At 37.7% G+C, this 16,935-nt stretch overlaps 1 protein-coding gene and 1 pseudogene across 1 annotated transcript in view; both read left to right on the top strand.

The window, feature by feature from the left end:
- Positions 1-2,887, top strand: part of LOC119540591 — a 32,981-nt pseudogene extending 30,094 nt beyond the window's left edge.
- The window catches only part of HTR1E (5-hydroxytryptamine receptor 1E), a 103,933-nt gene extending 87,369 nt beyond the window's left edge, over positions 1-16,564 (top strand). Inside the window, exon 2 of the mRNA XM_037844651.1 lies at positions 15,274-16,564. Coding sequence (XP_037700579.1) covers positions 15,467-16,564 — 1,098 coding nt within the window. The 5' untranslated portion in view covers positions 15,274-15,466. The remainder of the gene's footprint in view (positions 1-15,273) is intronic.
- The last annotated feature ends 371 nt before the right edge of the window (positions 16,565-16,935 follow it).

Raw genomic sequence — 16,935 nt, 5'->3', positions numbered from 1 at the left:
ACTGTTTTATGGCATAAAATTTTTGTTGGAAAGCCTGATGATAATCTGATTTTCTTTCCCTTAAAGTGACTTTGTGTTTCTGTCTGGATGTCTGAAGGATTTTATCTTTTTCTTTAAAGACAAGTAATTGTAGTAGAATGTCTCAGAATTGCCAATGCTGTGTTTTCTGCTAATATGTTGTCTCAGTTTTTTTTTTAATTTCAAGAAATTTTTGAGATTATGCCATTTGTTCTGTTCCCTTGCTTTGATTATTTTCTGTGGAGACTGATAAAACTCACACACACATACATGTGAATGGATGCTATATATATAGATATATAGATAGATAAATAGATAAAGATATAGATATAGATTTAGATATTCCTTTATCTTCCTTCATTTCTATTTATAAAATTATTTCCTCCTTTGCATCTTCTATTTCTCCTAAGGCATTAACTGTTGTGTTGATTGCTTCTTTGTTCCTTCTTATGCATTAATCTTCACTTCTGAAATATTTCTTCTTTTATTCCTAATTCCTTTCTAAGGTCTACCACCTCATGTATAAGTTTTTCTAATTCTGATTTATGATGTTCTTCATATATTATATCACTTCTGTAATATCTTTTAACTCATTTTGAAGTAGTTACAGTTTTCATTTGTTTGGGGGGCATATCTCTCTGGTGTACTCTCATTGACTATAGGCGAGTTATTCTGTTCCTTATTCTCTTCTTTCTTATAATAATATAATAACTTTTGAGATTTGACCACAATACTTTTCTGTAGCTAATTTTTGTCCCGTAGCTCACTTTTCAGTTACATTACCTTTTAGAAGGAGGTGTGTATTGAAATAGCTTTTCTTCACACTCTAGAGTTCCCTCCTCTCTCTCTCTATCTCTATCTCTAGCTCATTAAAAATATATGGCAGTCTTCTAGGGAAGATGGCAGACTAGGGAGCTCTAGGACTCAGTTCTTCCACCAAAACAACAATTAAACAACAGGAAATGTCTCAAACAGCTATTTTGAAACCCTAGAGACCAGAACAACACTGTACAGGGAAGATAAATTACATAAAGAACTGTAAATTGCTTTCTCCATTGGATGGATACTGGCACTCATTCCCTACCCTCAAGATGAGTTGCTGCAGGATCCAGTCCCTGGCTATCTCAATGGTGAAAGAAAGGGATGTAAAAATCCTCTTCCCTTGTTCAAAAATTGATTGTGGTGATGAACGCACAACTATGTGATGATACTGTGAGTCATTGTATATTTTGGATGGATTATGTGGTGTGTGAATATATCTCAATAAAATTGCATTAAAGGAAGGAAAAATGTTGTCAGATCATATTATTTGTGGTGGGCAGAACAATACATTCTCCTTCCCCAAAAATATTCCCTTCCCCACTGATCATGGCTTTTAGTATACTCTGATGACTGGGGCCCAGCTCTGAGGGGAACTCTGTTTCAACATGCCCTGAACAAAAGCAGCAGCAGCCATTATTTCAACCCTCCCCAGACAGAGGCAGAGGTGGTAGGAATTTAAAGACACAACACTTCCTCAGGGCTGTGGGGGAAAGTTAGCTAAAGAGCTGTATTTGCTGGACAGGCCAAGAAAGCTCAGCTTTGGGGAACCATCAGAGATTTTGTCACCCTTCCTATTCCCTCCCCAGGGCACTTCAGAGCCAGTCTGTACCCCCTTCATGGATCCCTGCTCTGTGTTGGAAAGACCAACTTGGGAAAGTCCTCCCCAGGGTGACCTTCCTCTCAGAACTTCCCCTCCAGGAAAAAGTAGCATGAAACAACAAAAGGAATGTAAAAATTTATAGAGGTGGAGAGTCTGGCAACAAGGCCTGCCAGCTTCAAATACTGGGGTGAGGAAGGTCCATCTCCTGGGAAGCAGAGGGGACAACCAAACTCCTATAAACAGGGTAAATCCAAAACAACTAACAATTGAGGATTAATGCAGGCAAAGCTGAAATTACGATCTCTTTTGGACATGAAGCTCATGAAGACATCTACCCTTTTGATGGAAAAGTAGAATTTTAGCCCATGCTTTTGGACTTGGAGCTGGTATTGGAGGAGACACACATTTTGATGAGCATGAAATCTGGACTAAAAACTCCAGAGGCATAAGCTTGTTTCTTGTTGCAGTTCATGAGATTGACCATTCCTGGGGTCTTGACCATTCCAATGACCCAGGGGCCATAATGTTTCCACCTACAGTTATGTTGACCCACACACATTTAGCCTCTCTACTGATAACATACACAGCATTCATTTCCCCTATGGAGGCCCAGAACAGCAGCAACCCAGGCCAGATCCTGATGGTACAGAATTGTCTGTTGTAACCCCAATTTGAGGTTCCATGTTGTCACTACAATCAGGAATAAAATCTTTTCCTTTAAAGACAGGTTCTTCTGGTGGAAGCATGCTGAGACACCTAAGATCAGTGCAAGTTTAATTTCTAACTTATGGCCAACTTTGCCATCTGGTATTCAAGCTGCCTATGAAACTGGAGCCAGAAATGAAGTTTTTCTTTTTAAAGATGACAAGTATTGGTTAATCAGCAATTTAAGAACACATCCAAACTATCCCAAGAGTATACATTCTTTGGATTTCCCCAACTCTGTTTAAAAAAAAATGGTGCAGCCATTTTTAACCCACTTCTCTATAAGACCTACTACTTTGTAGATAACTGGTATGGAGGTATTATGAGAGGATACAACACATGGGCCCTGATTATCCCAAATTGATTACCAAAAACTTCCCAGGAATTGGACCAAGGATTCGTGCAGTCTTCTACTCCAAAGGACATGACTATTTCTTCCAAGGATCTCACCAACTTGAATGTAACATCCTATCCAATCATGTCACCAGAAGGTTGAAAAACAAAAGCAGATTATGTTGTTAGGACTGTAATTAATAGTGTCTGTCAATTCACTTCAGTTTAGTATTTATTGCATAAGTTTTCCAATTTTGAAAACCCTTAGGATATGGTGACTTGTCAAATTTTACTTGACTCTACTATTCAGTTTGCAAATAGAAACATTCAAAGGCCAAGAGAATACCTTTTGAAGAATGCTCGTAAGTTGGACTGAGAAATTATAATTACCTTTTGGCTTACCCAAAATTTTTTAAATTAAAAATTTTAATGTTAATGAAAGTAAAAAAGGATGTACCCAGAACTTTAAAAATGACAATTATGTAAGTAAGGTAAAGAATTGTGATCTACTTTTATTCTGTTGACTTTAAATATTTTAACTTAATGAAAACTTTGAAAGGGAAAAAAAACCTATGCTACCTATTCTGCCATTTCTCCGGAGTTCTACCAGGAATTTCTTTTAAGTAGACTTACTATTTATTTGAAAGTAAGAGTAGACTCTCAGTCCTAACTCTCACACAAAGTGTCTAGGGATTTGGGCAGTTCATTTAACCTCTTAGGGTCTTGATACCATTATCATAAAATGGGTAAGTTGAACTAGATGACTAACAGCTTTATAAAAATATACAATGCTGTGAAGTTTTATACCCCTAGTACAAGGCCAAGTCCCTGCTTTCAGGGTTGCATGTATTACAGGTATCTGTAATTTCATTGGTATGGCAGGATAATATATAAAAATATCAAAATAGCACCCTCTGAGAGCACTGCAGAAAAAAGGTAGTAGGGAAGCAAGAAATATATGCTTATAAAGAAACTCTTAAAATCCATTTTACAAAGTTATTTGTTTTGATCATCGACAGAGTGAACAATATTTTCACCTCTATTGTTTGTGTCATGGCTACTGCTCTCCAAAAATTTCTCCCTAAATTTTCTATATCAGATTCATTCTTGAACTCATTAGTAATTAAGACCGGGCACTTAACAAGCTACAAGTTTAGTCAACCTACGCTTACTTAACAGATACAACTTAAGTTTGATTAGTGAACACAGAAGTAGTAATTCAATAAAGTCAGTTGTGTAAAGGCATCACAGGAGACTGGAATCTGGCTGCTTATTTTACTTACATAATCCATATTACCTAATGATAAATTTTTTTGAAATGTTACAGAAAACCCTAAACAAGAAAACTCAACCACAATAGGCTATTGAGGGTCACAGAGGAAAATAAGTGTACAATTTAGAAAGGGATAAAACTTCCATGGAAGGAGAGGAAGAAGGACCAATTGATTAAAAAGCTGGAGAGATTTTGGAGAGGAAGGAGAAAAAATGGAAACAAGTGCCAGGAAAAGAATTTAAATTCTCTTTACTCTAGCAAATTGATGAAACATTTTCTTGGCAATCTGTGTTAATTAGACAGATGAAACATGATTCATTCAAAAGCAAATATTATGGGGAACCTACATGTGTCAGAGTCACTGTTAGACAGTAGAGATTCAGCAGTAGAAAATGCCTTATTGTTGGTGAACAGAAATGCACAGACCTCTTTGAAATGTTCTTTTATTGTATGTTTTTTAATTTTTTTAATTTTTTTTTTATTTTTCATACAGTTGACTTAAAAAAAAAAGTTAAAAAAAAAAAAAAAACAGGAAAAAAATATGCAGAGCCTCCTTGAGGAGCTGGTGGAGAATGCAGGGGTATTGGCCTGCCCCACCTCGATGGTTGGTAACATGACCACAGACATAGGGGACTGGTGGTTTGATGGGTTGAGCCCTCTACCACAGGACTTGCCCTTGGGAAGACTGTTGCTGCAAAGGAGAGGCTAGGCCTCCCTATAATTGTGCCTAAGAGCCTCCTCCCGAATGCCTCTTTGTTGCTCAGATGTGGCCCTCTCTCTCTAGCTAAGCCAACTAGGCAGGTGAAATCACTGCCCTCCCCCCTACGTGGGATCAGACACCCAGGGGAGTGAATCTCCCTGGCAACGTGGAATATGACTCCCGGGGAGGAATGTAGACCAGGCATCGTGGGATGGAGAACATCTTCTTGACCAAAAGGAGGATGTGAATGGAAATGAAATAAACTTCAGTGGCAGAGAGATTCCAAAAGGAGCCGAGAGGTCACTCTGGTGGGCACTCTTACACACAATATAGACAACCCTTTTTAGGTTCTAATGAATTGGGGTAGCTGGTGGTAGATACCTGAAACTATCAAACTACAACCCAGAACCCATGAATCTCAAAGACAATTGTATAAAAATGTAGCTTATGAGGGATGACAATGGGATTGGGAAAGCCATAAGGACCACACTCCCCTTTGCCTAGTTTATGGATGGATGAGTAGAAAAATAGGGGAAGGAAACAAACAAACAAACAAACAGACAAAGGCATCCAGTGTTCTTTTTCATTTTAATTATTATTCTTGTTGTTTTTGCGTGTGTGGTAATGAAGGTGTCAGGGATTGATTTTGGTGATGAATGTACAACTATGTAATAGTACTGTGAACAATCGAATGTACGATTTGTTTTGTATGACTGCGTGGGTATGTGAATATATCTCAATAAAATGAATATTTTAAAAAAAAATGCACAGACCTACTGTCTGCCCAGATCAGGAAACAGCATCTCAGGAGGGATCCCCACAAATGAGGCTCATGTGGCAGCCCAACTTCCACCCTAACCTGTCTCAGACTATCCCAGACCTAGCTATGACCTCCATGTACCACAGCAAGTCCTTTTCCTCCTCTGTAGCTTATGTCTTATTGAATGTTCCTCAAATGCAGGAAGACTTTGGACACTAAAGAACAAGGTTGGAGAAGAAAATGTTCTTTGCCAAAGGAAGTAGACAGGTCTCTTGCCGGCTTCTCATTTTTCACCAAAATAAATCATGCTAAAATCTTAGTAATTAATGACCACCTCCAAAGCACCACTTTGAATGCATTGATATTAGACAGTGTCAACTCTATTTGCAATAACTGTCATATGACAAGTGGGTATCCAGAAAGTAAGAGATGACACAATCACAGTTCAAGATATGATGTAGAGCCAGGAACAGCAGCAGCTCAGAGACATGGCAGCTAAACTGGTGGAATTGAGAGAATTTTTCAGGCTGGATTTAGAAGCTATGTGCCAAACAGAAACCTTGGACCAGGAGGGAACAACTTACCAAAGGTAGTGGCATCTCCAACTGGATCCAAGATATAAAACTAAATGATAACATTAAATGTTTTGGAAATCCCTCCTGGATGAAGACGACATTCTTGCCCTCTCCATCACTGAAGTCTGATCTCTCTGGTGCTCTGAACCTCACTGATATGCCATAAATCAGCCTCTGGAGAACCCCAGAAAATGGGAAGGAGCATGCACTGACAAGTTTGATTTAGAGTGATTCTCTTCCATTTGTAATTTCAAGGGAAAATAATTTGAACTAATTTTTATGAACTACAAAACAAATGAATAATAATTCCCAATCAAACCAGGGAGAGGCAGACACTGTAAGAAATAAAGTGGCCTTGGATTGTGTTGGTATTTTCCATGTCATAACTGAAGCACAAACTGAAAGTTACAAACTCACAAGAAGTTCCTGCATCATCCCCTGGTAAGATGCACCAATTTTTAGCTATGACTATTCCAGTTAATTCTCCATGCTGATGAACCAGATGTTCTAAGCATAAGACCTCCTCCCCTGCCATGTGAAAATCTAGCGACTTGAGAGATTTCCAGGTGCTATTTAACCATCACTGTTCTAATTAGAAATCATACTACCTCCAATGGAGTTGGCAGTGGCTATAAAACCATGTATGGAGTTTTTAAGAAAGTAAAAGGAACCCAAAACAATTGAGGTGGAATCATTTCCTGAGTGTAACAATATCTTTGGTCTCCTCACTGCCCCCAACAAAATCCCTTCACTTGCTTAAGGAACTCTGCTTACCTGATGCCCCCCAGACCCTATTGACTGACTCCAGCCTCCTTCATTGCTTCTTTCCTTCTTCCTTGTTTGCATTTCACTCACTCCTAAAATGCTCTCTGTCCCTGTATAAAGGCTATTACTGTAGTAGCAAAACAAACTATAAACAGCCCAAGTAAACAACCCAGTATAAAAAGATATCTTTCATCTTAAAAAAAAAAAAAAACTTATCCCCACCCAATGCCTCCTGCTCCATAGTTGCTCTCTTATTTCTCTGCTCCCCTTTACAGCAAAACTCTTGAAATAATTGTTTGAATACTGTCTCCATTTCCTCTCCTACCATTCTTTCTTTTTTTATTAAAGAAGTTGTGGGTTTACAGAAAAATCATGCATAAAGTACATGGTTCCCATATATACCACCCTATTATTAACAACAAGAATTATGAAAGCACATTTTAATCATTGTACTATTAACTAAAGTCCTGTACTATTAAAGTCCACAGTTTACCTAAGGGTTTGCTATTTGTGTTGTGCAGTTTCATGGATGATTTTTTTTAATTCTTATTCTAGTACCATATATATGAACTAAAATTTCCCCCTTTAGCCCCATTCAAATATCTATAATTCAGTGCTGTTAATTACTTTCACAATGTTGTGTTACCATCACTACCATCCATTACCAAAACTTTTCCATAGTCCCAAATAGAAACTCTGTACATTTTAAAATTTAACTCCCTGTTTCCTATCCCCACCCCATGCTCTGGTGATCTATATTCTAGATTCTGACTCTATGAGTTTGCTTGTTCTAATTATGTCAGTGAGATAATACAATATTTGTCCTTTTGTGTCTTGCTTATTACCCTCAGCATGTCTTCAAGGTTCATCCATGTTACACATGTATCACAACTTCATTCCTTTTTATGACTGAATAATATTCCCTTGTGTGTATAAATCCACATTTGTTTATCCATTCAAAAGTTAATGGACCTGTGGGTTGCTTCCACCTTTTGGCAATTGTGAATTACGGCCCTATGAACAATGGTGTGCAAATATCTGTTTTAGTCCCTGATTTCAGTTCAGTATATACCTAGAAGTAAGTTTACCAGCCATAGAGTAATACTAAGTTTAACTTTCTAAGAAAATGCCAAACTGTCTTCCATAGGAGCTGTGCCATTTTACATTCCCACCAGCAATAAATGAGTATTCCTATTTCTCTACACCCTCTCCAACAATTTTAATTTCCTGATTGTTATTGTTTTTTTAAAAATAGTAGCCATTGTAGTGGGTGTGAAATTGTATCTCATTGTGATTTTGATTTGCATCTCTCTAATGGCTAACGATGTTGAGCATCTTTTCATATGTTTTTTGGCCATTTGTATGTCTTCTTTGGGAGATGTCTATTCAAGCCTTTTGCCCACTTTTAAATTGCATTGTTTGTCTTTTTTGTTGTTGATGAAGGATTTCTTTATATATTCTTGATATTAAACCTTATTGGATATTTGATTACCAAGTATTTTCCCCCACTGTGTGTGATAAAGTCCTTTGATGCACAAAAGTTTTCTATTTTTCTTGTGTTGCTTGTGCTTTATGTGTAAAGTCTAAGAAACCAATGCCTAACACAAAGTCCTGAAGATGCTTCCCTATATTTTCTTCTAGGGGTTTTATAATTCTGGCTCTTATACTTAGGTCTTTGATGCATTCTGAGTTGATTTTTGTATATGATGTGAGGTAGGGATCCACCTTCATTCTTTTGCATATGGTCATCCAGTTTTCCCAGCACCAGTTGTTGAAGAGACTATTCTTTCCCAATTGAGTGGTCTTTGCCCTCTTCTCAAAAGTCAGTTGGCCATAAATGTGAGGGTTGATTTCTGAAATCTCAGTTTGATTCCATTTGTCAATATGTGTCTTTCCGTCAATACCAAGCTGTCCTGATTACTGTGGTTTTGTAATATATTTTAAGATATAGAAATGTGAATCCTCCAACATCATTCTTTTTTCAAGATGACTTTGACTCGTCAGGGCACTTTACCCTTCCATATAAATTTGATGATCGGCTTTTCCATTTCTGCAAGGAAGGTTGTTAGAAGTTTGACTAGAATTGTGTTGATTCTATAAATCACTGTGGGTAGAATTGACATATTAACAATATTTAGTCTCCCAATCCATAAGCACAGATGGATTTATGTAGGTCTTCTTAGATTTCTTTTAGCAATGTTTTGCAATTTTCTGTGTACCAGTCCTTTACATCCTGTGTTAAATTTATTCCTAGATATTTGATTCTTTTAGTTGCAATGTAAATGAATTTTTTTTCTTGATTTCTTCTTCCAATTGTTCATTACTAGTGTGTAGAAACATACTGATTTGGGGGTATTGATCATTTACCCCACTAGTTTTCTGATTTTATTAGATCTAGGAGCTTTAATGTGGATTTTCCTGTATATAGTGTCATCTCTTCTACAAATAGGGAAAGTTTTACCTCTTCCTTTGCAATTTGGATGCCTTCTGTTTCTTTTTCTTTTGTTTTTCTAGCTGTAGCTAGATCTTCCAGTACAATGGTGGATAACAGTGGGGACAATGGGCATCCTTGCCTTGTTCCCAATCTTAAAGGGAAAACTTTCAGTTTTTCACCATTAGGTCTGATGTTAGCTGTGCATTCTTCAAAATGACCTTTATCATGTTGAGGAAGTTTCCTCCTGGAATTCCTCTTGAAGTGTTTGGTAAAACTCCCCTGTGAAGGCAACTGATCCTGAGCTTTTCTTTGTTGGGAGGGTTATGATGACTGATTCAACCTCTTTACTAGTTATTGCTTTGCTGAGATTTTCAATTTCTTCTTGAGTCAGTGTAGGTAGTTTCTGTGTTTTTTAGGAATTTTCCATGTTATCTAGTTATCTAATTGGTTGGCATACAAGTTGTTCACAGGATCCTCTTATGGTCCTTTTTATTTCAGTGGGGTAAGTAGTAATGTCCTCATTTTCATTTCTGATTTTAGTTATCTGTGTCCTCTATTTTTTCATTTTTGGTGTAGCTAAGGGTTTGTCAATTTTGTTGATATTTTCTAAGAACCAACTTTCAGGTGTGTTAATTCTATTGTTTTTTTTTTTTAATTCTCTATTTCATTTATCTCTGCTCTAATCTTTGTTCACCTTTCCTTCTCGTACTCTGAGTTTAGTTTGTTCTTTTCTAGTTCTTCCCATTTTGAGGTTAGGTGTCAGATTTGAAATCTTTCTTCCTTTTTAATGTAAGCATTTAAAAATTATAAATTTACCTCTCAGCACTGCCTTTGCTGCATCCTGTAAGTTTTGGTATGTTGCATTTTCATTTTCCTCAAGACATTTTCTAATTTCACTCCTGATTTCCCCTTTAATCCACTGGTTATTTAAGAGTACATTGTTTAATTTCCACATAGTTGTAAATTTTCCATTTCTCCCTCTAATATTGATTTCTGGCTTCATTCCATCATAGCTGGAGAATATACATTGCATGACTTCGATATTTCTGAATTTATTGAGACTTTTTTGTAAACTATGATATTGTCTATCCTCGAAAATGATCCATGTGCACTCTGCTGTGGATGAATGAAGCCTTCCCTATATGTTTGCTAGGTCTCGTTGGTTTAGAGTATCATTCAAGTCTTCTATTTCCTTATTGATCTTCTCTCTAGATGTACTTCCCATTACCAAAAATGGTGTATTAAAATCTCCTAATGTTCTACATTAACATTTCTCCCTTCATATCTGTCAGTATTTCTTCATATATTTGGGGGTTCTGCTGTTAGATGCATATTTATTTGTAATGTCTTTTGGTTGAATTGTCCTCCTTTACCAGTATCTAATGACTGTCTTTGTCCCTCTTAACAGTTTTTTACTTAAAGTATATTTTGGCTGATATGATATGGCTACCCCAGCTCTCTTTTGCTTACTACTTGCCAGGTTATTTTTTCCATCCTTTCACTTTCAGGCTACTTATGTCTTTGAATTTGAGGTGAGGCTCATGTAAACAGCATCTATTTGGGTCCTGCTTTTTTATCCATTCTGCCTATTTCTGCCTTTTGACTGAGGAGTTTAATTCATCTACATTTAAAGTAACTACTGATAATGCAGGACTTTCTTCTGCTATTTTCTACTTAGTCTTTATATATCTTATACCTTTTTTGTCCCTCAATTCTGCTATTAATGCCTACTTTCATATTTATTTGATTTTTTTGTATTGTACCATTTTGAGTCCCTTCTCATTTCTATCTGGAGATATTTTTCATGTATTTCCCTTGTCACCATGGGATTAAAATTTAACATCCTAAATATATAACAATCATATTTCATTTGATACCAACTTGACTTCAATAGCATACACATACACTGTTCCTATACCCCTCCACCCCCACTTCTTCTGGTAATTGTTATAAATTATATTTTTGTACATTGTATGTACAAAACCATAGGTTTATGATTACTTTTTATGCATTTGCATTTTAGCAGCTAAGAAATCGAGTTACATACCAAAGAAATAAAATAAATACTACTGGCATTTATAATTACCCATATGGCTACCTTTACCAGAGGTCTTTATTTCTGTGTTCCTCTTTGAACCCTATGTAGTGTCCTTTCTGTCTGCAGAACTCCCTTTAGCTTTGCTTATAGGGCTGGCCTGGTGGTAATGAATTCCCTCAGCTTTTATTTATCTGAGAAGGTCTTAATCTCACCCTCATTTTTGAAAGAAAGTCTTACTGGATATAAAATTCTTGGCTGGCGGTTTTCTTTCAGCACTTTAAATATTTCAATGCACTGTCTTTTTGCCTCCATGAATTTTGATGAGAAATCAGAACTCAATTTAATTGGGACTCCCCTCTACATAACATTGCTTTTTCTTGCTTTCAGCACTCTTTCCTTGTCCTTTGTATACTTGATAGTGTGATCAGTATATGATGGGGTGTGATTTTTCTTCATGTTTATCCTGTTTGGTATCCTCTGTGCTTCTTGGATGTGCATATTCACATCTGTTGCTGTTTGAGAAATTCTCTGTCATTATTTCTTTGACTATTCCTTCTGACACTTTATCTCTTTCTTCTCCTTCTGGGACCCCTGTAATGCATATAATGGTGTCCCAGAGATGTCTTATGCTATTTTCACTTTTTAGAGTTCTTTTTTTTTCTTTCTGCTCCTCAGTCTGACTCATTTCAATTGTCTTATCTTTGAATTCGCTGTTTCTTGCTTCTGCCTGCTCTAATCTGCTCTTGAAACCCGCTCTTGAAACCCTCCTGGAAATTTTTGATTTCAGTTACAGTGGTCTTCAACCCCAGTAGTTCTGTTTGGTTCCTTTTTAAAATTTCTGTCTCTTTATTAAGATTCTCAAATTGTTCATTCATTGTTTCCTGATATCTTTTAGTTCTTTCTCTGTGTTTTCATTTATCTCCTTGAGTATATTTTTTAAGTCTTTGTCCAGTATTCCACAATCTTATCTTCTTCAGTAATGTTTTCTGGATTTTTCTCCTTTTCGTTTGGATGAGCCATCATTTCCTGTTTCTTTGTTTGTCTTATAATGTTTTGTTGCACACTGTAAATTTTAATATTTCAAAATGTTAATGCTGTGATTTATTCCCTGAAACGCCTGTTTCTTGAATTAGTATCCAGCTTGTGTTATGACTGAGATTTCATTGAGTGTCAGGAAATAACCAAGAAAACTCAAGCAAAAACAACTTGCACTGTCTTTGCAAATTTGCTTTGCATTGCCTAGTGCTCTCTTTCATAGTTCAGCCCTTCTATCAGGAAAGTCCACCCAAGATGAATGCAAAGTGCAGGCAGGGTCTTCCCTGTCTCTTCTGGGCCTGTGTCTTGTCCTGGACTTGTGCTTACTGTTGGCCTTATGAGTTCCCCAGTTTATAGGAGTTTGAGTACCCCCTCTACTTCTCCCTCTCCCAGGGGCTCCACTCCAGGGCTTAATGCAAGAAAGCCTTTGCCCCAGGCCACAAGGCCACCTGCCTCAGTTGTTTTTTGTACTGCTTTCATTGTCTCAAGCTGCTTTTGCCTGAAAGGCCAATTGTGGGAGGGGCACAGTGGAGAGGACTTTCCCAAATTGGTCTTTCCCAGCTGGAATAAGACCAGGGATCCCATCAGCTCCAAACTGCCCTGGGGAGAGTATGAGAAAAGAGCCATGAAGGGCACCAGGAGCTTCTTCCATGGCTCCCCAAAGCTGTACTTCCTTGACTCAGCACCTGCCCTGCAAATGCAGCCCTTCAACTGTCCTTCACGGCTCTGAGGTAGCATACCAGAAGTAAGTGTAAGTCTCCTCCACCACTTTGTCTGAGGCAGGTTGGAACAGTGACCACCCTCAAAGCTGGGCTTCCAGTGATCCAAAGTGGCTAATCAAAAGCAGTGATTCCACAAGTCAAGCTCCATCCTTTCTTGAAACCACTACATTCAGCCTTTCATCATTACAGCTTCCCCAGACTGCTCTTGTCAAGGTCATCAATGTCATCCATATTGCCCAGCCCAATGGTCAAGCCCCCATTGCCCTTGGCCTGTTAGCAGTATTTACACAGTTGATATGCTTCCTTCACGTGCCCTTGGGATGGAACGCTCCCTCATGGTTTCCTCTACCTCCGCTGCTCTTCTCAGTCAGCCATGCTGGTTGCTGCTTACTTACTCAATCTCTAAACTGGGCAGTGCTCAAGGATCCAGTTCTCAGACTTGCTCAATCTAAATTTGCTTCCCAGGTAATCTCATTCAGCCATTCAAAAGAAAGTTTAAGTGTGTTGTTGTGGAATAAACTTAGACATATGGTTAAATGAAGAAAATATGGAAAGTGTTAGGCAGAAATGTGTGCAGGAGTTTGGGGTGACTGACAATGCAGGGATACAAAACTTAACTCATACTTCAAAAGGCTCGAACAGAAAATAAACCAATGAGGAAGTCCTAATAAAAGAGTTCAGAATGTGGCTTCTCAACTTGTAATGTTTTGCTAATTAAACAAGGAGTAGTTATAAAGATCAATCAGGCATAAATCACACCCTCCAGAAATTTATAGCCTGCTGGGAGAAATAAAAAATAGTTGCAAAATAAGGTAGAAAATGGTATCATCAGAGAAATGACAAGCCTGAGTTAAGGATGCTCAGGTAAGTAGAGCAGCTTTTAAAAGTTCTATAAAGCTAAATTACTTCTGATGGTATTTTACTGCATAGTTTCAAAATTACTACATTTCCTAACTACCTTTACTATCAAATTGAAATTTCTAGTTTTCTGTCCCTTATCCACACTACTCTCCATACTCCCATCTTACAATGACATTACATGGAGTGAGACCTTTTTATTGAGAACCACTCAACCCAACAAACTACAAGAACCCAAGGAAAATATAACCAAGGATTAATGTATACACAAAAACAACTTTATTTAATTTTATTAAAGAGAAAAGGGTCAAAATGGAGAAAGAAACCCATGGAACCCAAGGAGAAATGTAGAGAGGTTGACACAAGAAGCTAGCAGATGACCCAGCTGGAATCTGAGCCCAGGTCTGTCTGATTCATACACTTTCAGTTTTATGACCTGTATCAAGTACAAATGCAATGTTTAACTGTTTGTAAAATGAGAGAAAGATACCCATGGAAAAGAAAACCTTCCATTTACAAGAGAGAAGATTGTTGATGGAGCAACTTAATTGTTAAATTCCTTACATCTATGCCTTCAATGTCAACTGATTATCTCATTGACTGACCAGCTTACTCACAGCTGTCCACAAAATAGATAGTAAATAGATTAGATAGAAAGATGATTAGATAGGTAGATAGATAGATAGATAGATAGATAGATAGATAGATAGATAGATGATAGATAGAGACAAATAGACAAATGTTGACCAAACTAAATGCATTTTTAAATGTAGAGATATTTGCACTTAGTGATGATGCTATTTCAGTCAATTTATTGTATTACTCTGAGAACAATTTGCCATAAACATCAAAATAATGTTATATGCTTTTTTCTCTCCTCTCTCCAAAGCAATGCACAGTGGGATATGTAAAATGTCAGAAATAATTAGGCAAAATTGCACAACCCCATTGTGACACTAACGTACTTTTGGAGTTGAATATTTGCTGTGAAAGAATAAAACCTGGCTTGAAGGCTGCTTATTATAAACAATGCAATTTTTCCCTTAATATAATGGTCCAAGAATTTCAAAGAATTGTATAATATGAATATAAAAGTGTGTTTTCAAATGTATACAGCCCTTTTAAAATAAATATATATTTATATAACAATAAATATAAACAAGCACTAATTCACATGGCAAGATAGGCTTAAATTTTGCTAGTGTTTTCATCATAAAGTGTCTAGGAACTTAACTTAAAAAAATATCCCTTGCAGAATAATGTATAGAAATAAAAATGAAATAAAATTGCAGGGAGAAAAAGAAAATAATATCCAAAATGTGCAAAGAATTTGTAAATACCAAAATATTATCAGGTTTTCTGGGGGGAAAAAATGTAGCTTTTTCACCATTAACCAGTAGCATACTATTTTCCAGGAACTCTTCATTGAGAAGACATGCTGTGGCCCTTCCCTTTACACACAGAAAATGGAACACAAGAGACTACTTAGTTGAAGAAATTCTAGCCTCCTTACAAATGAGAGACATTCAAGTCTAAGTAGATTCCAGCTAAAGGAAAATACCAAACAGCTTCTTCACAGTGCAGATTGGAACAGGGAAAAAAAAAAAAATGAATGTCACTAACTGTACCACAGAAGCCAGTATGGCTGTGAGACCTAAGACCATCACAGAGAAGATGCTCATTGCCATGACCCTGGTGATCATCACCATCCTGACAATGTTGCTGAACTCGGCCGTGATTATGGCCATCTGTACCACCAAGAAGCTCCACCAGCCTGCAAACTACCTGATCTGTTCTCTGGCTGTGACAGACCTCCTGGTGGCAGTGCTTGTCATGCCCCTGAGCATCATGTACATCGTCATGGACAGCTGGAAGCTTGGGTACTTCATCTGTGAGGTGTGGCTGAGTGTTGACATGACTTGCTGCACCTGCTCCATCCTCCATCTCTGCGTGATTGCCCTGGACAGATACTGGGCTATCACCAATGCTATTGAATATGCCCGGAAAAGGACCCCCAAGAGGGCTGGCCTGATGGTCCTCATTGTATGGACCATCTCCATCTTCATCTCCATGCCTCCTCTGTTCTGGCGGAGCCACCGCCAACTCAGTCCACCCCCCAGTCAGTGCACCATCCAACATGACCGTGTCATCTACACCATTTACTCCACGTTCGGGGCATTTTACATCCCCTTGACTTTGATACTGATTCTTTATTACCGGATTTACCACGCAGCCAAGAGCCTTTACCAGAAAAGGGGATCCAGCCGGCACTTAAGCAACAGAAGCACGGATAGCCAAAATTCTCTAGCAAGTTGTAAACTTACGCAGACTTTCTGTGTGTCTGACTTCTCCACCTCGGACCCTACCACAGAGTTTGAAAAAATCCACACCTCCATCAGGATCCCTCCCTTTGACAATGATCTATATCACCCGGGAGAACGCCAGCAAATCTCTAGTACCCGGGAGCGCAAGGCAGCGCGCATCCTGGGACTGATTTTGGGCGCATTCATTTTGTCTTGGCTGCCATTTTTCATCAAAGAGTTGATCGTAGGTCTCAGCATCTGCACCGTGTCCTCTGAAGTGGCTGACTTTTTAACATGGCTTGGTTATGTTAATTCTCTGATCAACCCTCTGCTCTACACAAGTTTTAATGAAGACTTTAAGCTGGCTTTTAAAAAGCTCATTAGGTGCCGAGAACATATTTAGATGATAAAAAAGCCAACGGCATGACTTTTACCAGCCTCATGGATGGACGGGGGTAAGGGGTGCAAGTTATTCTTCTTGAACATAGTTTGTTCAAGAGAGTTTGTAACTATGTGTGGTCTTGTTTTTTGTTTTGGTTTTGTTTTGCTTGAGGCTTGTTATTGGGTGTGCTGTTTTCTACCTCTGGTCTTATTTGTGGTGTATAATTTCAAATAAACTTTATCATACAAAAACTGACATTTCATAGAAGTAATAATAAGGTGATACAGTAATACTTTTTATGGGTTTTCTTGGCCATTTGAATTAATCCTGTAATCAATGATTGCCAAAACAATCTTAATTTATTTGAGAAATGCTTAGTACTTATAAGTCAA

This window comes from Choloepus didactylus, chromosome 7 (assembly GCF_015220235.1).
Source record: "Choloepus didactylus isolate mChoDid1 chromosome 7, mChoDid1.pri, whole genome shotgun sequence".
Lineage (NCBI taxonomy): Eukaryota > Metazoa > Chordata > Mammalia > Pilosa > Megalonychidae > Choloepus > Choloepus didactylus.
This window is presented reverse-complemented; position numbering and strand designations above follow the sequence as displayed.